The following is a 23917-nucleotide window of genomic DNA, read 5'->3' on the forward strand; positions in this document are numbered from 1 at the left end:
CTCTCAGTTGGTTGATAAAAGAGTCCGTTTCCTCTAAAAAACAAAACTAAAAGGAGCCCTTATTTTTCATTCTTAAATTTCTGGGTACTAAAAATTCCTAGGGAATATATTTGAAAACTTCCCAGGAGCCGCATTTTATCTGCTGTTTTTGGTGGGATCTTGTTTGGTGACTAAGAATTGAATCATAAGATTGCCTCTCTGAGAAAGACAAATACCATATGATACCACTTATATGTGGAATCCGAAATATGATACCAATTATTTACAAAACAGAAACAGACACACAGACATAGAAAATAAACTTGTGCTTCCTGAAGGGAAAAGGGGGTGTAGGGGGCATAAATTAGGAGTTTGGGACTAACAGATACACACTACTACATATAAAATAGGTAAACAACAAGATCCTACCATCTGGCACAGGGAACTATATTCAATAATAAACCATAATGGAAAATACTATGAAAAAGAATACATATATATGTACATATATATATACATAAAACTGAATCATTTTGCTGTACTCCAGAAACTAACACAACATTGTAAATCAACTATACTTCCATAACAAATAAAAATTTTTTTAAAGAAAGATTGCCTTTCTAAGTTCCTTCTCCCAATATCACCGCTCTGGGAGACTAGCAAAACTTTAGAAACCTAGGGGGTCTACAATCAAAAGTTGTATTTCCGAATGAAGTTTTGATGAACTTCAAGACCAAACTCTAGAAGTTCGGAGCTTATTATAAGATATTAGAGAAAAAAATCTTTAACATGTTTGCATGAACACAGCCTATTTTTTTGGTTTAGTATCCAGTGTACCACTGCTGAACTTGTCTTCCTAAATTCAGTTTGGATAGCCTGCATATAAAAATAAGAAAGCAAGAAATAAACCAAAGAAAGCAAGATGTAAAAAAAGAAAACTGTCACCTGTAACCATGCAGAAATTGGTTTGTCTCCAATCAGAGTTATTTTTGTATGAGGAGGAAAAAATTCAACTTTTTATTCCACCCCTGGTTTAAAAAGCAGTTAAAAAAAGAAAAAGGTTCTCCAACTCTGTGAAGTAAAAGGAATTAGCCTCAAGTGGCCGTAACTGAGCTTCCCATCGGATTATTGTGCAAGGTTGCCTTTTATTTCCCCCCCACAGTGGATAATGCATGTTCAGTGTGGTTTATCTGGAGCCGGTTTCTTTTACACACTCTGCTTATATAAAGTCGAGCTAGGACTGGGAACAGAGATTTGGGCAGCATCTGAGAGGCAGCCTCCAGTCGGAGAGAATGAAACAGTCGGGAACTCAAGCAGCCGCGTGTGAAATTGACACTCTCTGTGGTATGAGCCCCATGTTTTGCCTCCCAATGCAGACGAAGAGCCGTTAGAAACGAGACGCGTGATCCATCTCCTCTGTATGTGCTGCTTTGTTATCACCCTTGATTTTAATTTCTCGCTCGTGCTTCTGACCTAGAATGATCGAGGTTCGGGCCCTGTCAGGACCGTGAACGTTTGGCCAGCTTGACTTGGCCACCTGGCAAAAGCAATGGTGATGAGGGCCTTCGTCCTGTTGGCTGTCTTTGCAGAAGCCTCTGCGAGATCTTGCACTCCAAATAAAGCAGGTATGCTCTGGTGCTAGCCCATTTTCCTGGAAAGGAACTTTTCCTGGCACTTCCCTTCGCAGAATTCATAGCCCTGTGCTTCTATTGTTAGGAAAATGCAATACTGCAGCCAAGTAGAAGCACTTAAGCACCCCAACGCCCATCCGGTTTTTCCTACAGAAAGTACAAATCTATTGAGTAAAGTTACACTTTTTAAAAATTAGAGGCTGCTAAATAGATGAACAAATAGATAAAATCTTCACATTTTTTTCCCATTTTCTATTTGACTACTGCTTTTCTGTCCTGTGCCATAAATTACTGTTTCATGGCATTGTGCATAAATGGACATTTTAAATTTTATAGGCTCATTACATGGGATGTTCATATATATATGAAACCAGATTGAATGGATTGGAAATATATATATATATATATATTGGAAATATAAATATATATATGAAAATACATTTAATCTGGTTTCAAAAATACATTCCTTAAAATAGGTTAAAGCTTAAAAGTGGACCAATTTTGAATACATATTAAGAATAATGCAGATATTACACAGAGGTTTCAAAAACTGTAAAAGTGGAACTTCAGTGACTGAAGTTGGGGGAAAACGTTCGTCACAGCTCATGAAGAAGAGTGGGGAAAGTATTTTTAACTAACTGCTTTGCATGCTCAGCTGTAACAGGAGCCCACCATATGTAGATATTACCAGATCTGATTTCAGACCAAGTCTCTCCTCTTTCCAGATGTCATTCTTGTGTTTTGTTATCCGAAAACAATCATCGCCAAAATCCCGGAGTGTCCCTATGGATGGGAAGTGCACCAGCTGGCGCTTGGCGGGCTGTGTTACAATGGGGTCCACGAAGGAGGTTACTACCAATTCATCATCCCAGATTTGTCACCTAAAAACAAGTCCTATTGTGGAACCCAGTCCGAGGTAAGACCAGGCCACACGTGGAGGAGTTGCTAAGAGGAGGCAACTGGGCCCAAGAATGAGACATCTTCTGTCCACCCTTAAAAAGATTCAGAATTCACCACTTCCTTTTTAAGAGTCACTCCCAACTCCCAAATTTCCTGAGATATTAGTGTTCTTTAAATTCTTTTCTTCTGTCTAGTTTAGGCGACTCTTTGGATTTAAATTTTATTCTCCTAATTCACTGCCTGAGCAGCTAAGCCACCTTCCGTGAGTAGAACAAAGTACATTTCCCACCTCCACCTCACTTGGAGCTCCGAGCACATGTTCATGGCTGCCATCCTTCCTGAGTTGGATGGGTGAGCCATCCTCTGCCCGAGACTTGGAAGTGGGGACAAAGGGGTGCATGTGGAAGGCATCTTAGGGACTTCCCTGGTGGTCCAGCAGTTAAGTCTCTGTGCTTCCACTGCAGGGGGCACGGGTTCAATCCCTGGTCGGGGAACTAAGATCCCACATGCCACGCGGCGTGGCCAAAAAATAAAAAGATAATGGAAGGCATCTTAAAGGAGTGACCAAAGTATAACACAACCCATAATTGGGTCTTGTGAAGTACCCAGGACAGGTAATCAGAATTAAAAGGAACCACAGACATCCTCTCGCCAAGTATCCTTATGGGATGGAGGAGAAATCTGAGACCTCCCAGCAAAGCCACTAGTTCGGGGCCACAGAACAAGTAGAGATATAGTCATGAAGGGAGCCTAGGTCTTCTGACGCTCTGGCTGACGTCTAGAATTCATACGGCCTTGACTGAAGGAGATGGTACATCTATCAGGTCTCAGCTCCTGGGGCTACCTCCTCTTCCTAAAGGTCCCACAAGGATTCAGGGATTTAGGGAGAAGAGTCACGGGCATGATTAACAAAAACATCATGTCTTTGAATATCCTGGTAAAATGAACTAGAAATCATATGTGCAGTCTTAGGCAGATCACTTCTCAAGTGACTGTTCAAGATCCCTTTTAACTCTAATATTTGGTGATTTTAAAGTCCAACAAGTCAGAGGAAAGAAACTCAGAAATAGTGCTCATGATTGGAAGAGGGAAAGAGCAAAGAACCAGGCAGTAACGTTCTAGAGATGGGAGGTAGTGAAGGTGTCACATAAGATTACTTAGACAGGGGAAAGTAAATTAAAAGTTGATGTTAGGAGATAGAGGTTCCTGAGCCAGTCCATTTCGGTCAGAAGCCCAATGGGTATATGGATTTTTTTAAAGTGTACAACATTCAACTTAGATTATTATAAGATTATTATAAACAATCTTGAACAGACTTAAGATCTCTTTACAAAAATTATCAGCTCACCTACAAACAAGAGTGGGTGCTATATCAATGGCAGACATTCATGTCTCCCCATTGGGCATTTTTCTTTTCTTTTTTTGCGGTACGCGGGCCTCTCACTGTTGTGGCCTCTCCCGTTGCGGAGCACAGGCTCCGGACGCGCAGGCTCAGCGGCCATGGTTCATGGGCCCAGCCGCTCCGCGGCATGTGGGATCTTCCCGGACCGGGGCACGAACCCGTGTCCCCTGCATCGGCAGGCAGACTCTCAACCACTGCGCCACCAGGGAAGCCCTGGGCTTTTTTCTGAACCATCTTCAGTCATTTATCCAAGAGGCCTCATTCACATCATGGGGGTACAGGGCCACCCTAACCGCCTTCTTTCTTTCTCCAGTACAAGCCCCCCATCTACCACTTCTACAACCACATTGTTTCCAATGACAGCACCGTGATCGTAAAGAACCAGCCTGTGAACTACTCTTTCTCCTGCTCCTACCACTCCACCTACTTGGTGAACCAGGCTGCCTTTGACCAGAGGTAAGCTGCTCCCAAGAGTGGAGGGTGGGCTGCCTTGCGTGTGTTCTGCAGTCCCTGTCAACCAGGCATGTTTCAGTCCTTATGCAAAATTCTCTCCCCTTTTCAGAGTGGCCACTGTTCATGTGAAGAACGGGAGCATGGGCACATTTGAAAGCCAATTGTCTCTCAACTTCTACACTGTAAGTGGTCTCCAGGTCTCCACTGCTACCCTGGGGCCTTTCTAGGAGATGATGGGATGCTTCCTCAGCATTTGTTCTCCTCTAAGCCGTATGCAGACCCCCATTCTTGAATTTGAACTGAGACATAAGCTTTGTTCTAGCTTTAAGCCTCTTTAAAGACTAGATGCAGCAGACATTCAGATTCATAGACTGGATGGAAGAAAGGAAAGGTGCCACAGAGGAAAAAGGGCAATCTTCCCATTTCACAGATGAGAAAATTGAGATAAGAGAAATCAAAGGTCAATAGGCAATAAAGACAGCCAAGGTCTAATTCTTAATCAAGATTAGTTTCCACCACAACCCCCTCCAGAGATTTATATTTAGGGTCTAGCTCTTGTTAAAACATCGGCACAGGCTAGTAAGCTTCTACCTGGGACAGGGCTAAGGGCTGCCGCCTAGCTCTTTGGTCTCCAAAGCCCTTTACTTAGTGGGCCTCCTCTTTGTCTAATTTGGGCATGCTGCCTACATTGACATCAAAGCTAAAGGCACTAAGAATAAAATTCTCCAGAGAAACTAAATATGCAATGGCCATTAGCCCAGCTGCCCTCCTGTTTAGATGGGGTGCTCTGTTTTTTAGACCTGCAGCTTCCAGTGAGGGGACATGCATGTAGGAAATGGCCCAGCTGGCTAAAGGAAAATGCAGGCAGAAATAGAAACCTTTACTTCCAACATTAGAACTGGAAGATAGCCTTAGAGGCCACCGTGTACAACCCATTCATTTTGCAAAGGAAACAACTATATTACCTGGAACTCCACTGACCTTGAACTCTTTGAACTTGCTTTACCAGCTCCCTGGAAGCTATTAATCTTGCTGAACTCAGAAGGTGAGAGCTAGAAGGGATCCTAGAATAACCTAGTCCATTTTATAGCTGAGGATCTGAAACCCAGTGAGGAAATGATCTGTCCAAGATCCCACAGGTGGTCCAGAGCAGTACCCAGTCTGGAACAAGGTCCCCTAACATTGGTCTACGAGGCAAACTTACTATGCAGGGAATGAAGCTTAAGTTTCATGACCCCTCACTTCCACAGGCCCTTTTCAAGGCCCTGTGTCTAATTTTGTATTCAAAGTTTTGATTCTTTTAATTAAAGAGGGCTCTCTAAATAAGCTTCAAGGTCCCACAAAACCTAGATCTGCCCCAGGCTACACACCACTAGTGTTTAAGTCCTGAGAAAAGGAAATTCCATACAATCCCTTGACCTATAATCAGGGGGGTTAAAACAGTGTGGATCACCAGGGTGATGAAAGGATGGCAAAACCACTGTAGTAACTGATGAAGGTTACCCAGAGAGGAAAATAAGCTTCACACATTGACAACAGACTCAGGGGACATCCTGATGACTGACTGTCTTTACTACTGAGTCCCTGTCTGGAAATACATGATTGTTGCTTTAACCAGATAAAATTATAGATATGACCCTATGAAGGTTTTACAACAGTTGGAAATGGAGAGGCACCACGATTGTCAAAAGTCATCATCCACCATCAGTTATGTGGAGCTAAGTTTCAGACAGAAATATCAAATCTTATAACTTTTTTAAGAAAAAACAAAAATTAGGAAGCATGTCCTCAGCATCACCCAGACCATCCTCTAGATGGCTAGACAGACTGCTTCTCTGAACTGGTAGAAATGAGGCTAAGGCCTTCCCTAGGGCCCACCAAGACCCTTATAGGACAAACAAACCTTGGCAACGAGGGGGCTCTGAGGTTATATCCGAGACTTTGGTACTGATTAACATTCCCACAATGGGCTCGGTTTCCTGTGCCTTACCCATGAGGTTGGTATTTTTCTTCTCCTCCCTTCTTCTGCTTTGAGAGCATTCTTGTGCGTCTCTGAAGCAACAGCTGCTCGCTGCATATATTTCCATCAAATTACCAGAGACCGAGCTGTGCCCTGCGTGGTACAATAGAATGAATGCTCTGCTAGTTGCTTAGGGTTCTGAGAGCTCCAAATGCCAGGCTGCAAAACCACCAGTTCTACCCAGCATGCTTCCTCTCTTCTCTCTCTACCCGCTTCCACTCAATTCTGCCAACGGTGCGTGGTCGGTATTCTCGGTAAAGTTATTTTGGCTCCCAATCCGAAATAAAGGAAGGTAGTCAATTTGTAGAAGTAGCCTAGCACTGTGGTTAAGAAAATAGGCCTTGACATCAGACCACTGGTTTGAAGCCAGTTTCCACCACTTACTAGCTGTGTGACCTTGGACAAGTTAGTTAACCTCTCTGGGCCTCCACCTATGCATTTGTTAAGTGGGGATAATAATAGCACTTATCTGAGAGGTTTGTTATGAGGGTTAAATGAAATAATCCTTATAAAACCCTTTCCACAGCACCTGGCAGCAAAGTAAATGCCTGAGGAAATAGTCATTCTCACAATTGTAAGCTTTGACCTTGTTGAAAGTGGAAACTGAGAACTCCTAGCACCAGCACTGTTACCTTTATAGGGTTGAACATCAATGTCAGAGTGGGATTAGGTTGCCTTCTATTCAATCAAAATGGTATTGACTATTCCTTTTAGTTAGACAGAGACAAATGCCAAAGCTTGGGATGGAACGAAGGCAAGCAATAGAGACCAAAATCATAGACTTCCAGAGTCAGAACAAACCTCAGAGGTGATTAATCTTGACCTTCCACCCAATGCCCAAAACGCTTCTGCAAGGCTGCTGAGGGATGGGTACCCCACCTCTTCCAAGGGCAACGGCAAGTTGGACCTTCTCATGTTAGGCCAGCACGTGAAATCTGATGTCATGAAATCTGACATTCCGAACTCTGGCCCACTGGTCCTGGTTCTGTCCTCTGAAATGATACTACATGTTACTGATGGTCCTTCGACTAGCTCAAGCTTGTCTTTCCCAAACTAAACATCGTCCCATTCTTGATGGTCCATTATCATCCTAGTGACTCTCTTCTCTGTATGATTTCCTGGGTTAATGCCCCCGTTAAAAGGCAGAGCCCAGAATTTGCCAAAATAAACTGTCCGGGTACTAAAGGGTAAGCTATCTGGACATAGGTCCCTAATTTTCACGTTACAAAGAAAGTTGGGGGAAATCACACTGAGTATTGCCTCACTGTCAGGTGAGAAGTGGAGAAACTGACCCTTAAAAGCGTTTTGCTTCAGAAATTGAATTAAGTGTGCAGATTCTGTGCTCCACTATGTAACATAATCAGGAAGCTTCCCCTGCAAGTGGAGGTATTATTCCAATATTCCAATTCTTGGTTCCCGGGAGATGGGGCCAGGAGAAGCACCTCTGGCTATACTGGGGACGGCAGTCTATGATTTGGGTCTCTATGTAGCACAGTCTCCTGGACATACATGTGGTGTCCTCATCCCTTCTAAGATGGCACCAGCATCCTAGGAGGTACAGCCTCTCTGGTCCCGGTGGGTCTCACTGTGGTCTCATGTACCTGTGCCTTTGGGTTGTTCCTCCCCCCTCCCGTCCCGATTCATCTGCTCCTGTCAGACCCAACTGCTCAGTCTGACAGATCATAACGCCCAGTGTCAACTTCCTTCCAAAGAATGCCAAGTTCGCCATTAAGAAAGAAGCGCCTTTTACCCTGGAGACATACGAAATCGGTTCAGATCTGTTTGCAGGAGTAGAAGCCAAAGGGTTAAGCATTAGGTAAGTGTGTTCTTAATGTTTGTATTTATAAATACAAAGAAGAGGAAAAAAAAACCAAACAAAAACAGCCCAGAGGCGTTTTAATCACCCAAAGTTTCTAGGCATACAACTCCCTAGCTCACAGTGATGAGTTTTGTTTCATTTCCAGGTTTAAGGTGGTTTTGAACAGCTGTTGGGCCACACCTTCGGCTGATTTCATGTATCCCCTGCAGTGGCAGCTGATCAGCAAGGGGTAGGTACGGCTCTCGGGACCACAGGGCTGAGAGGCGGGGCTACGTAGATCCAGGGCTGCTCTGGCTTGGGACAGCTTGGAAGGAAGAGGCGGAGCCTGTTGGGGTCACATCAGTGACTTCCTCTGTGCTTCCAGACTGAGTACTGATACCAGGAATCACTAACATAGTGCTTTCTAGGTACCATGTTCTGTTCTGAGAGCTTTATCATATACTAACTCATTTGCCTTACAACAGGTAGGTATTATTACTATCATCCCCATTTTCCAGATGAGAAAACTGAGGCACACGAGGGGTTAAGTAATGTCACATAGTTAGTGTATGTGTGTGTTTATGGGGAAGCGGGCAGGTTGGGGTCAAACCCAATCAATCTGACATCAGAACCCTGATGAGAACTAACTTAGATATCCATGTAAAAAGCTTAGTACATAGTACCTAGCTGGTATTCAATCAATTTTAATAATATCATTGTTTTTATTTACTAATAATTTCATAGGTAACGGGGAGTTCTTAAAATTTGGAGTAGAGAACTAAAGTAATGGGATTATAGAAATGTGATTCTGGAAATCACACATAGGGTGGTTAGAAACAGAACATGGGAGGTAGAGAGACCAGATTAGAGGCTGTGGCAGCTCTAGAGCCGAAAGTGATAAGACCTGAATCAAGGTTGTAGCTAAGTGAATGGAAAGAAGGTCATCCAACATCACCCAAGGGAGGGAGAAGCAATAAAAATTTAGCAACCAATTGGATATGGTAGAGGGAAGGACAGGGCACAATGTCTGAGGAACATGTGACAAAGAATGCTTTCTGCTGTTGCACCGTGAACTGTGAAGATGAGAAATTGTTTGTCATAGGCTCCTAGGGAAGAGGGGTTCTGGATAAGGGAGTTTGGATTCTCCTTGAGTCCAGGGATGACATATTGACCTTGAGATGACAATTGTCTAGAAGCACTTAGAATTGTAACTTTGGAAAAGGATAAGGATGAGTTAGACTAGAGATTCAGGCGTCATCCACACAACAAACAGTAAACACAGAAGAGGCCATTCCCCAAACCAAAGCAGACCAGTTACACTGGAACCAGCAGGGCTGAGTAAACACTGCCGCCAGGGACAAAGATGATAAGATAACGAAGGTGAAGCCACTTTGGATCTTTATCTATTTTTATTTAACAAACACTTATACAGCCCTTACAACATACCAGGCATTACTCTAGGTAGGTGCTTTGCAAATACTAATTTATTTCAATTTCATTAAACTTCCTATAGAGTAGGTAGTATAACAATCACTATTTTATACATGAGGAAACTGAGGCACAGAGAAGCTCAGAAACTTAACCAGAGTCTAAGCTAGTAAAGGGATGGATGATCTGGGCAGCGTTATCTCTTGATAACACAGGGTAGCACAGGCCAGCAAGGCCCACACCCAAGCAACCCATCTTCCTGCAGAGATGGGAGCTTAGTTTGGGTCCTTATTTCATATCTATCATTGAATGATTCATTTAGGCTCTGTTGATGATGGTGCAAATCAAATGACCTCAGGGAGATTCTGAAATAAATTACTGACCTATAGGGACCTTGAAATTACCAAGAGGCACTGGGAACCTCTCTCAACCAATAGCCACACAAGGGCAAAGCCTTCTGCCACACCATGGAATCATCTCCTCAGATAGTTCTAGTGCCCCTGCACACCTAGTGGATGTGTCATATGGCAGAAAAGGGAATGCTCGTGACTTTGGGGTAGTCACTACAAGTGGTCCTCAAACTCTAGTGTGCACAGGAATTCCTTTGGGTATCTGCTACGCATGCAAACACGTTGTAACCTACAACATCAGAAGGTCCCTAGGTGAACCCTGGGACTCTGCATTTAAGCACAGCCAAATTAAAGACACCCTGACCTAGTTGCAAATACTGCCTAACTGAAATGGCCCCTTGAGGTTGGAGATAATTGCACGAAGACCAGTGTCAAAGGGGAGAATTAGAAAGGCCACTCCCATAACCTCCCAGATGGTTTTGGTTCACACCAGGCCCTTTGGAAGGAAAACCCAGTTTTCAAGAAAGCCTGGAGAGATTAGAATAGGAATTTTGATCTCAGGTGGAGAAGTGATGATGGTGTGAAAGCCTCCCCGTGGGCATTCCACAATCCCGAGATACCTGTCACGGAGGGACAGGTGCCACAGCCAGCGCCAAGAGGCAGCAGTGCCAAGGCATCTAGGCCTGCCTGTCACTTGCCTCCTTCCTGCCACCAGCAAAGCTCTGCTTTATATTGTTCCCACCGTCTGACACCATACCCGGACACTCCCGCAGCCAGGAGCTATTTTAAGGACTTAGTCTTGAGTTCGTACAAGGATCTCGGGTTTAATGACCGAATGATCCTTCAAGAGTCTTGTTTCACAGCTCAGAAAATGCCCCTAGCTCTTGTCACTACTCAGAGGCCACCACAAACAGATCCCAGCTTCTGGCCCTGGTCCAGATATAAGGTACAGTTTTCATGGCTCGTTTCACTCACTCTTAGAGTTAACATCCCCTCTGTCCTACCTCTGATTTGGCCCCTAATGTCTGGTTCTGATGGACTGGGATGGGGGAGGGTCCACCATGAAGTTTCCCTGGGGCGACTGCACTGCTCCCTAGTGTGTGTGTTGAGTTGGAAGAACGATAGAGTCAGAGAAACACGCCAGGTGGGGCATGAACTTTGGGTTCCACTGAGGTGCTGTCCACTGGTCTTTAGCTTTCGAACCCATAGACCTCTGTTCCGAAGAGGACAGGTTCTGGAGCTCATTGTCACCTGCATACAGGCCCTCACACTCTGTGGGTCTCGCTGTACATTCCCGAGAACCACTGTGTCTGTTCCCAACCTGGCTGAATGTCTGGCACTTAAGTAGGGAATCCATATGTGCTTGGTAAATGAAAAGGTATTGTGCTTAAACCAGGCTTTCCCAATCTCGACACTGTTGACTTTTGGGGGCTGGATCATTCTTTGTTGTGGGGTCTGTCCTGTTCCCTATAGGGCATTCTGCAGCATCCCTGGTTTCTACCCTCTAGGTGTCAGGAGTATCTTCCCCCCAGTCATGACAGCCACATGTCAAATTTGCCCTGGGGGGCAAAATGGCCCCCAGGCGAGAACAATTGGTTTCGACAAATGCCCATCTATGTCATTATTTTTTCTTTTACTGCAGTTGTACATTTGGGACTTTGAAACTTCCCAAATATTACACTCTCATTATAGAGAATTAAAAAAAAAAACAACATAAAGGTGAAAGAAGAAAACAAAAACTGTCCGTAATAGCCAGTGTTAACATTTAAATGGTATCCTTCCAGCCATTTTTTTCTGTGCTCATATTAAAAATATCTTTACAAAGGTAATTATATAATAGAATAGATATAGCGCTTAAATAGTACAATGTAAATTCAAATTCCCGGTGGCAAAACCTCACAATACACACACAGCAATATGTTGGGTGTGACCTGGGCCTAGGTGGCTGTGAGAGCACTTTGGGAAATGCCGTTCCCAGCACCACCATCTTTATTTTGGACATAGGCGGGGAGTCTGTACGTATCCCAGTCCTCCAGAGGACATTGTCTGGGGGATTTCATTTCTTGGGGACAGAGATGTGGTAACTTCCAGATGTGTGGCTTCTCGTAAGTTGCTCCACCCTTGCTATACTCTATCTGTAGAATGGGGATGGTCACAGCCGTCTCATAGCTCCTCTAACTGACCCCAAAGAAATGAGGATAAGTGAGGTGCTGCCACAGTGCTTCAGAAGGATAATGTGCTGTGTAAAAGCCCAGGGGAGGCCATGCGTGACTTTGCCTCAGACGCCCTTGCTAGAGTTCATGAGATGACCTTGTCTCTCCCCCTTCCCTCCCCCGACCGCGTGTGCTCCAGCTGCCCTACGGATGAAACAGTCATCGTGTATGAGAATGGGAAAGACCACAGGGCAACCTTCCAATTCAATGCTTTCCGGTTCCAGAACATCCCCAAATTGTCCAAGGTGTGGTTACACTGTGAGACTTTCATCTGTGACAGTGAGAAGCTCTCCTGCCCAGTGGTGAGCCACCCTTCCCGGAATGAGAATATTACCTGAGGCTGTGAGGGTGAGGGGATGGTATTTGAGAAGCTGTATTTTTACCTGGGAAATTGTCAACAGACCAGTGTAGATATGTGTGAGGACATACTGGAGGAAAGGCTGCTGAGGGTAGGGGCAGACGTTCCAGGCGTGTCTGCCCTGCCACAAACAAGCTACATGGTGTGGCCCAGGTCACTTAACCCCAGAGCCTGGTTTTCTCATCTTTAAAGATAGAGTGGTGATGAGTAATGGCGGCCCTTCTCTTTTCAGAGAGCAATGTTAGGGAAAATGAAAGCAACGACAGACATGGAGATGCTTTGAAAAGGTTAACAGGACAAGGGAGATTCAAAATTCAGCTGGTAGCAATAGGCCCTGAATGGAAGTCGAAGGTAGGTATTTTTAGCTCTTGACTTACCAGCCTGAACGTCCATCTCAGAGACTTAAGATGGACAAGAGAGATGTTGCAGGAATTCGCGACGTGAGGTCACAGCTGTTCCGACCACGTGAGAGGAAGGGCCCAGCTCCCCAGACACGTTTAGTAGCTCATGCAGGAAGGTCAGCTTCTCCTCCGCTTCCTCCACCAAGAAGTTGCTGCAGAATCAGTCAACATGCGTAATGAATTCAGGTGGAAGAAAATTTTCCATCGCGACCAGGTGTGAACCTGGTCCTCAGAGCAGTGGTTCCAAAGTGTGGTCCACACTGCTTCAGTATCACCTGGGAACTTGTTAGGGATGCAAATTCTCAGCGCCCCACCCCACCCCCTGGCCCCAGACCACCTGATTCAGACACTCTGGGCGGACCCAGCAATCTGTGTTTTAACAAGCTCTTCAAGTGGCGTGCATGTTTGAGAACCACTGCTTTGAAGATCTAAAAGTGTTAAATTCCAAACTCTTACCTCCTCCAGTCTGTTTGGACCGGAGACCTCAGTGAGGAAGGACACAGTGTTTCTGAAGAGGGTACCTGCTCGCATTGCCTATAGTAACCAACAGAAATAAGATGATAATCTCTATTTCTGTTGATTCATTTAGCCAGACAGTGGTCACTTACGAGCACAAACAGAGAAAGGGAAGGGAGTAGAGAAACATTTAACTGTTCATGAAAGGATTATTATTGGCACTACATTTAAAAAAGGAAATGAACCAGAACACATTTTGCAGGTATCCACGTCTCAAATCACAGTGATGAGAGTAACTATGGGTAAAAGCCTTACTTCTCATCAAAAGAAACGGAGTCAGTTCCTCCCACATGCAATGCGGATTTGTTCCAGCTTGAAGAGTTAAGGATGGAAAGATCTCTTCCTTTTCTCAAGTTGGAGAAGCAATGAAATACATCTCTCTGGGTTATAAAAACAGTAAGGGAACTAATGTCTGAGGCCTGGGGAATTTTGACTCCGTCAACTTTGTGACTTCTTAAAAAAAATCTCTTTTCTCTCCTGTGTTTTTTTCTCATCCCACCTCTCCCCTCGGCTTCTCCTGGGTCTCCAGACTTGTGACAAACGAAAACGCCTCCTCCGGGACCAGACTGGGGGCGTCCTGGTCGTCGAGCTCTCCCTCCGTAGTAAGCTTCTCTGTTTTCCAAATGGTTGCCCTCACGCTGGGCTGCGTCCACAGGCACGGCCGGTTTGAGCATTTTAACTGAATTGCCAAACCAGTTGTGCCTGTAGACACAACCTTTACCTGCAACGCGTCTCCTCACCTTGGGGGTGGGTAACTCACGCCCGATCAAGGAGGTTTGTTAACTACCCTGAAAAGTTCGGTCTGTGGCCTCAATTCCAATGCCCCCCAGGGACTAGGAAGTGCTGAGCTTCCACACACAGTGTGCAGGTGATAATAATAAAAGAAAATGAAACGTACTGGGGCGTCCAGGGCACGTCAACAAAACTAGTAAAGGAGCTGGGTGGGCCCTGGGGTTTCAGAAATAAAGGAGATCCACACGGGCCCTGTCCTCAAGAATGTGCCATCCAGCAAGGAGGGAGATGCTAAATGCTAAGGGAAAGGGAGATTACTGTCAGTGGGGGTGGAAGAGGTAGGGTCTATGGGAATAGATGGGTAGGCAGCTCAGCGTAGTCAGGCTTAGGGAGGACCTCTGCGAGTCATCTTTAAGTCTGACCTCAAGAGTGCTGTGACATCAAGGCGGGGCAAGGCCTGGGAGCTTTAGAGGACGGTCACCCAACTCTGGTCAGGAGCCCAACCCCATCTGCTGCCTGATTTTATATGACCTGTAAGCTAAGGGCAGTTTTTCCTTTTTATGTAGTTGAAAAAAATCAAAAGAAACAATATTTCATAACACACAAAAATTATATGAAATTCAAACTTCATTGTATATACAGAAAGTTTTGTTGGAACATAGCCATACTGGTTCATTTAGGGCTTGTCTCCAGCTACTTTCGACAGTGTCAAGTAATTGCAATAGAGACCGAGTGGCCTGCGAAGCTGAATAAGTTTACCATCACCCGCCCTTTTCAGAAAGTTTACCAACCGAGATGAAAATGGTGTGAGATGAAGCCTTTGTCAACCCTGCAAGAAACTTTGTGCTAAAGACAATGGGAGCGGGTTGGTTTCATCAGGGGAGAATCCAGTCAGGTTTGTGTTTTAGGAACGCAGCTCTGAGACTTCTCCCTCTGTGATCTTTTCTTAAACCTTCTGTATTCTTTCTTTACTCACTACAGGCAGGGGATCCTCCGGTCTCTATAGCTTCTCAGGTAAGGAAAAGAGACAGCTCTGGGCAATGCTTTTAACAGGCAGATGTGTGTTTTAAAAGAGGCTTACCTTTGGCCCCAGCAAAGCCTTTACCTGAATGAGTTGGAGGGGGATCGGAGGTCGAGAGGTCTCTCTCCAACCAGCCCCTGAGCTCTGAAGGGAGGGAGGAGCTGGGGGCAAGCTGGATGAAGCAGAGCTGGTTCCCCCACCCCCCTACCAAGTCTAAGCAAAGACATCACCAGGTGGTGCCTCTTGGGTTTCTGTGTTCAGAAAACATGATTTTCAATGATCTGTTCATTCAACAAGTATTTCTGAGTCCCTTCTATGACCCTGCCCCTCATGAACTGAGTGACCTTGGGCCATGACCCCACTCCTGCATTGCCCAGTTTCCTCTGTGAAATTGGGTTAATAATTGCCCATATCATACACAGAAGTTGTTGTGCGGATTAACTATTACAGCTAAGAGCACTAAACAATGCCCAGAAAGCAACAAACAACCAGTAAGGATCAGCCATGATTACTGACTCTGTACCAGGCACTTTTCTAGGCGGTGTGACTGCTGCAGTGAACAAGGCAGGCAAGGCTCCTGCCCTTCCTAATATGCGTGAAATATGGTGGGTGGGGCCGAATAATGATTTAGATAGCAGTCTGGGAAGCATCTTAGAGGAAGAAGCATTTCAGCTAAGACCCAAGGTCTCACCAAATGATGCGAGAAGATGGGTCAGGCAGTTCTATTTATAAACAAACTCACAGATGTAAGATTTGCTCTCACAATTACAGGAAACCATGCAAGCCAACTGTTTGAGACTCTAAGATGCACCATCTGGAGTCTACAGTGAAACGCACCATCACTGTATTATCGAAGTTCAGGTTCCCATCTGTCAGAGGTCCCTATCCTAGGCTTATCTGTTGGGTTCTTTGTACTGATGAAAGTGAGCTATGGAAACCCCAGAGGACGAACAAAACTATGTACAAAATGTGCAGAGTTTTATGGAAACCTACTTAACGTCTCTGAGTTGACTCATTTATGTTGAGTTGACTCTTTTGTTGAGTTCTCCTTACTCCTTGTCGAACTGTTTGTCTCCTTTCCTGTTTGGTCCACAGATGTTCTCTATCACCTCATCGTGATGCTGGGGATTTGTGCTGTGTTATAAGGGAGAGCCAGGCAGGCAGCTGCAGTTCCTCCACCCAAGACCATCTCCTCCGTCAATGACAAACTCACATTTATTGTGCTGCCAAAAAGAACAAACAGAAGACCGTATTGTTGGGAAGCAGAGAACTGCGCTTTGCCAAATATGTGTTCCAGTGATTTTTGTGAATTTCAGCGATTGTTTTTCTTCGGTGCCCCACTTCCTCTTGTGACTTCTTGTGGCTCTTAGGTTCTGCCGTCCCTCCCCTGCAGCCAGCGGAGGAGGCTCCTTTTCCCATAGTCAAGTCGAGACTGCAGCGGACTCCTTTGAAAGCTATTCTAATTTTAAAAGACTAGCACACCCAACCAAGTGCAGCTGAGCATTTTGAGGAGAATGTAGGTCATAAGCACCTTTAAAGTACTGAGGACGGAATGCACAGGAACAACCAACTTTGCCGAAGGAGCCTTTGTCTTTGAGGCTGTGCAATTCCTATCTAAGGACCAGAGCTGAGCCACCAGGCGGGGGTTCTATTTCAAATGATGATGTGGGAATCAGAGTAGAAAACATTCGTTTACTCAAACCTGAATAATATAAAGGAAAGTGATTCTTGAGAGCCCCCAGTGAGTGCTAACCCAACTGGTGTTTTATTATAAGTTTTCTTAAATATGTATAAACAGTATATAGGTATACACTCCTTATTTTTATAGCTGATATATACGTCTAAGATCGAAAGAAAATTACAAATTGAATAGGACTCAGGCTACAAAAGAGTAAAACTCACATTAGCATTCATTGAACATGATAATGTGGCATTGCCTAAATGAAACTGCTACCTGTAACATGCTTCAGAGGGACTGCCACGACAGAGTCTCTTCAGCTTGCCAACCCCATCCTACTCGTGATGCCCAAGGCTCTCACTATTTCTATTTGCTCTGCTAAGAAATCTTCATTTGTAGAGAATGGTCTGACCTCATTTAGCCTTTACTTCAACATTCAAGCCCATATCTTTTTTTGTCTCAGTAACCTATGACCATTCGAATAGAACCAACAAAAACTCGGAAACACAAATGCAAATAAAATGCAAACAAATGGCCAGTGAAATCACGTGGTTATTCATGCTGAGAGCACTGCCACCCCAGTGATCCAGAATATGTTGAGAGTAATGACTTACACGGTCAAGCAAATAAAAACGGAAAGAAGCGGTCCTGGTAGAGAATTGGCAGATCCCTGAAAATGCACTGAGGGCCCCGGTTTGAGGCTAGAAGCTGAGATGCGCTAGGAAAAGCCTGAGCTCTAAATTCTGTTCTTTGTCTTGCATAGACTCAACTAGCGGGCTTATCATTGGAAAACACGTCAGTCTGTATCTCTGTATTTAATGTATTTGAGAAGTTTTGAGATCTGTAGTTTGATGGTTCTTTTGCAACCGTGTTAATGAACTCAGAAATTAAGCTAGACACAGAGTGCATGTTTAGCAATAGGCTCGATTAAAATGACTCGTAGCTGAAACTGGTCTCAAAGCTGGTGCTCCAACCAGTTTGGGATCTCTTCTTCCTATAAATTCAGAATTTTTGTAGTCAGGAAGGACAGAAGACATATTTCATTGGTTCTAGTCAAAAACTCTTCAATAGCATACTCACAGCCATAATCATAAATCCTCGGCTGTCAGAGTAAAACAAAGCTGTGCTAGTTTTGCTTTGTTTTAGCATAATGTTTAATGATCTTGTATCTCTTGGTGGTGCTATGGAATAAATAAAATGCCTTAAAATAAATAACTTATGACTATAGCTTACAGTGTAAATATATCATGTTGGTAGCCAAATCTTCAACCCTCCCACTGGTTTCTACAACTAGAGCTTCTTAAATTCACATATATTTCACAGGCTTTCAATCATTTTATCCTACAGTTGCATTTCAGAAATTCCAGTATTGTGTTTCTAGGCAAGGAGGCAGAGCCATTTTGCATGATTAATGTCTGGGGGAAAAGTTTTTGTGGTCATCCCTGTCTCTAAGGCCCTCACGTCTGTCACCAGCAACGGCATGTGCTTCAACTCAAAGTTAACAGCCCCGTGATGTTTGGTTGCATGTTTCATGTTTCACAACTTCTCTACTAAGGAATTAAGAGAAAGTCACTCTCCAAACAATCTCTCTTGCAAACGCCCATTAGTGCTAAACATAAAACAGACATTTAGAGAAGGAGGAAAGGGTACTTTCTCCTTTAGGTATCCTTGGTTGACATAGAAAAAAACCCTGAATATAGATTTTAGGAAAGTGCTCTTATCAAAATTCCTAATTATGAACCCTAGAGACATCTTCTCTCTCTCTCTCTAAACTTGAGTAATTTAAACAAAATATAGAGAGAGACATGGATATATACACACATATATACTGAGTATACACAGGCACATAAATCTCTACCAATTGATAGAGACAGCTATAGCTATAGCTGTAGAGAGATAGATATAGAGAGATTGATGTCTGTATATACTCAGTATATGTGTATATGTGCATGTATATATGTATAGGTGTGTACATGTGTATGTATATATGTGCATGTGTGTGTGTGAATGTAGGCACATGTGTATATATGTTCTATGTGCATGTGTGTGACTGGATGCCAGATGTTTATGTTACAATGTTTGATGAAAAAGGCAGAAGTAACAAAGTTTTTATTATATGAACATAACTGTGTAAGCATGTGGGCTAGGGCTGGAAGGGAACAAACACACACACTCCATACAGATACAAAGATGGGATAATGATAGTTGATTGTCATATCCCACCCTATCCCTACATCTGTGTGTAATTTTCTAATTCTCTCTCAATGTAACAGTATTGGATTTCTCAGTTACTTCTGCTCTTTTGTACATACCTCTGTTAGTCCTCAATATGTTGCATTACTACTATGTTTCCTCTCTCCAGCTAAACTGAGAACTAAAGATCATAGAAAGTTTCACATTTTCTTGTGTCCCCCAGTGTGGTACCTGGCACAGAGTAAGGACTCAATAAATGCTCTTTGAATTAATGAAATGTTCATAAAGATGGATGGATGGATGGATGGATGGATGGATAGATCGGTGGGAACTGGCCAGTCTCTCTAAGGGACCCCATAGCAGAAGTTGCTTTGTTCCCTTTCATAGTGGAACAAAGTGCTTAGCACCCAGAAGCCCTGATCCCAAACAAGGGAAGAAGATATGAGGCATGAGAAGATAACTTTTGGCCCACTGTCTCCATGCTAAGGTAACTCCCCTGTCCCCTTCATATAAATGCCTCTACCTTCCCTCCTTCCGAGCATCAGTCAAAAGCTTTCAATCCTTGGGGCTTCCCTGGTGGTCCAGTGGTTAAGAATCCGCCTGCCAATGCAGGGGACACGGGTTCGAGCCCTGGTCTGGGAAGACCCACATGCCGCGGAGAACTAAGCCCGTGCGCCACAACTACTGAGCCTGTGCTCTAGAGCCCGTGAGCCACAACTACTGAGCCTGTGCTCTAGAGCCTGTGAGCCACAACTACTGAGCCTGTGCGCCTAGAGCCCGTGAGCCACAACTACTGAGCCTGTGCGCCTAGAGCCCGTGCGCCACAACTACTGAGCCTGTGCTCTAGAGCCCAAGAGCCACAACTACTGAGCCTGTGCTCTAGAGCCTGTGAGCCACAACTACTGAGCCCATGCGCCACAACTACTGAAGCCCGCACACCATAGAGCCCATGCTCCACAACAAGAGAAGCCACCGCAATGAGAAGCCCGCGCACCTCAATGAAGAGTAGCCCCCGCTCGCCGCAACTAGAGAAAGTCCACGTGCAGCAACGAAGACCCAATGCAGCCAAAAATAAATAAATAAATAAATAAGATGAAAATGGAATCGTGTCATAGAAAATGGAGTCTGTGAAGTTCCTAGAATTCAGCTGCCCACCTCTGGGCAGAAGAAGAGTCCTGCCGATGGATAAGAAAGAAATGAAGCAATAAATTGAGAATGGGACATGATCCATTTGGAAGCTGCAGTGCTCACAGGAAGTGAGAGCTCAGGGCCAGGCCTTCCAGCCACTGACTGCAGGGGTTCTGCCTGCCTGGGACGGCCTGAACCTGTTGGATTTCAGTGATTCACCCCTCAGTTAGAGCTTTAGCCCCTGAAAACATTCCTGAGATGCCTTCTGCTGTGGGCCTCTAGGTCCTTGCAGGCCGATTAGCTGATAAAGATAATAAACACCAAAGGTTAGGGAGGAGGCACTTTGCAGAGGAAGGCAGGTCCCTGGCCCCAGGCTTCGTCCTCCAGCTTTCCCCTTTCCCAGAATAAAGTTGGACTCACTGCAAATTCTCAAGCTAATGCGCTGGAAACCTCTGGCGGGGAGGCAGGCTCGCTGGCCAGTCTGGGAGCGGCAGCCCTGGTCTCCCAGGAAATGAGTTCACTGTGTCCAGCTCATCTGACTCCACCTTTGCTCTAGGCCACAGGACTCCAGGGTGGACAGAGGAGGCCAGCTAGATGGCTCCCCCTACTGGGAGACTGAGTCAATACCCCGGAACTACAACCCCTGAAGGGGATATTTAAGACACCTCATGGACTTTCCTGGGACCACACAAACACCTTTGAAGAAAATACTCACCTCAGAAGATCTCTGGGACTTTAGCGTCATCCTCAGTAAATTCGGGGAGTGGGATCGTGAAGCCTTTTGCCCTTCAACCAGAAGGTTGTTTGCTCTCCTTTGCCCTGTGGGAAGCAAAGGAGAGCTGGTGAATCACAGAGCAGGAGAGGTTGCCTATCAAGTGTGGTCTCTCAGCAGACAACTCAGGTCGCCCTTACTCGCTTCCTGAGAACGTTGTTTGTAGCCAGAACTGCAATCAGGCGGGAGCTGCCTTGGTGAGGGAAAAGCTTCATCATAGATGAAATCGTGATCGTATCCTTGGACTTTGCCGATAAGCCTAGATGGACAGTCAGCGATGGTCTATGGGGTGAGGGCCAGTGGAGGCTAAAGTCTGTTGCAAAGAAAATCTTTTTAAAATAATAATAAAATCTATTGAGCTCTTACTATGAGCAGGGCACCAAGTGAAACACCTCACATACAGGTTCACAACTAATCCTCACAGCCACCTTTTGAGGGCAGTATTATCACCATTCCCATTTTACAGATGATAAAACTAAGCCCCCAAATGAGACAGCTAGGAACAAGTGGGACAGGATTCAAAGCTAGGTCTACACTGCTGACATCGAGAAAAATCTTCCTCTTACCTGAAGTCCATTGATGAAATTCATCATGCCAGAGCCAGACTTAGCAAACTGTGGAATTGAAGGTACCTCCTCCCTTTCACTTCTTTCCCTGGACCCTGACACCCATTCAAACTCCCAATGTCATAGTAACCGCTCACCACTCCCACTGTGAGCATCTCCAAGACACTCCTGAGAACATCTCAAGAGGAGTACCACCACCCCCAGAAAGGGCAATGCTTATCAGAAAGATGAGAAGTTATCATGGTATGTTTCAGTGATGGACAGGAAGCCAGGATGGAAAGGAAGGCAGAGAGAAAGGGAAGAGGTATTTAAATGTGTAGAGATGAGGTCCAAGTGCCCCCAAACCAATGGGCTCCCATCCCCTCCACCTGGGCACTTTAGACTCAGGAGAAGGGAAATAGAAGAATGTGGACATTATAATTCCTGGGCTTATATTTGCTGTTGCTTTTGTGGGAGACTAGACTGGGGTGTTCAAGCAGAAGCCAGGAGACCAGTGTAGCAAAGAGAAAGGAGGCATCACACAAGAGGTTGGTCTAGGTTGGAGCCAAAGTCACAGATTCCATGTTTGACCACTTAAGGGAATTGTACAGTCCTCTTTGGAGGAAGATAACCTCACAGTCATGAGAGCCTCCACATGGACCTTAGTGGTCTCCACGAACCACGGCATGGAGATTCACTCATCCCATCAAGTTCCTCAATATCTCCTTCAGGGACCGAAATGGGGTGGGGGGGTGGGGTGGGCACGCATTTGGTCCAGTCTTACCTTGACTGGAATGGTGCCTCTCTTTTTCTCTTTTGCAAATCACACCCTCCCAATGCCAGCAGGGCGCCTGCAGTTCTCTGAGAGACCTGAATCCCGAGAGCTGCCAGAAACCAGTTTTAGCCTAGTCATCACCTTGGTTGTGAATTTCATATGGATGTCAGTGGGGCAAGGGCTGCTGTGGGGAGGGAACACTACACTCATGGCTCAAGTTCTTGGACTGCTAGCACCTCTCACTAAACAAATCACAGACAACCTCTCTCACGTCTAGGACACGTGGACTGGTATCACCAACCATCCAGGCATTGCTCAGATGCTGCTGGGTGTTGCTCAAGCTTTAACACATTCGGTTTAGAAACAGAAGACAGAATGGAGTCCATATGCAAGTTGGTGTTCCTGATGGATGAGGGCAGCTGGGGTCCTCAGGCTCCCTGGGATAGTACCAGAGCTGGGATGTACCACTGAAAATGTCCTCTGTAACCAGAACTGCAGCTAAAGTCAGGTGTGGAGTCTACATCAGCCTTTCCAATTTCATATTTTGTCCTTGAGCTCTTTACTTACAAGCTAAGAGAGATGTTTAAATCTGGATTTGAGACTCAGTTGATTAACTTAGACAACAAAGTAATCACAGGGGAAAAGATTTTTTGTGTGTTTTTATATACTGTGGAAGATTTACAAATTCAAAAGAATGTTAACCTAAACTTTTCAAAACTTAAATCACTGAGTAATTATTTTTTCCAGCTGATAAATGTCTCAGCTGATAAATGGCATATATGTGTCTAGTAATAATCAATACAATAAAATTATTGTAATGCAAAAGAATTTGATGTCCCCAGGAGTTCCTGGCCATAGATTTCTTTGGCATCGCCAAAACTATACAGCAGGATTGGCACATTACCACCTACAAGCCAAATCCTGCCCACCACCTGTGTTTGCAAAATAAAGTTTTATTGGAACATAAACACACCCAATCTTTTTACATGTTGCAAATTGCTGCTTTCACACAACAACAGCAGTTACATAGTTGCAGCAGAGGCTATAGCCCCCAAAGCCTAAAATATTTACTGTCTGGCCCCGTTTAGAAAAAGTCTGCCAACTGCTGCTCCTTATTTAAATGATCTTACTATATGTGTACCTGACTGTTTAGGATGGAAAGTCTTGGAAGGAGATGTCATGTGTGTTTACATGGCTCCATCGAGAACACAGTGCAAAAACCCATCTACAAAGCTTGTGACCAGTGTTGTCTGAATTGGATAATGATCTTATCTTCCAGATGGAAAAGAGTAGACAAAATGCAAATGGGTCTTCTAAAAATACTCTCTGGTTAAAGATAGGGGACAGGAGGGACAGCGATCGTGTGTTTGCAAAGTGCTGTAAACGATACCCACGCAAACTGCTACTTTCCATTCTGGAGGCCATGTTCACAGAGTCTCCAAACAGACAGTATCTGGGCCTGGTGATTCCTACCACGCCAGCCACCATGGGACCTGCAAAGGGAAGGACAGAGGCGCATGACCAGTCTGCATTTCCCAAGTGTGGGACTCCACAGTGCAAATCAGGTCAACAAAAGCAAGTCAATAAATATTCGTGAAGTAGCCTCTGGGGGCAAAGCCTGGAA

At 44.8% G+C, this 23917-nt stretch overlaps 1 protein-coding gene across 1 annotated transcript; it reads left to right on the plus strand.

The window, feature by feature from the left end:
• The first annotated feature begins 827 nt into the window (after positions 1–827).
• Positions 828–16679, plus strand: TECTB (tectorin beta). Its single transcript, XM_089897366.1, has 9 exons — positions 828–1604; positions 2336–2526; positions 4226–4368; positions 4475–4547; positions 8098–8201; positions 8350–8433; positions 12314–12476; positions 13979–14051; positions 16573–16679. Exons 1-9 carry the CDS (start codon positions 1529–1531, stop codon positions 16677–16679), a joined length of 1014 nt encoding a protein of 337 aa, XP_089753492.1. The 5' UTR covers positions 828–1528.
• The last annotated feature ends 7238 nt before the right edge of the window (positions 16680–23917 follow it).

This window comes from Delphinapterus leucas, chromosome 16, assembly GCF_059928025.1.
Source record: "Delphinapterus leucas isolate spDelLeu-1000000601 "Yukka" chromosome 16, BTC_Dleu_Yukka2, whole genome shotgun sequence".
Lineage (NCBI taxonomy): Eukaryota > Metazoa > Chordata > Mammalia > Artiodactyla > Monodontidae > Delphinapterus > Delphinapterus leucas.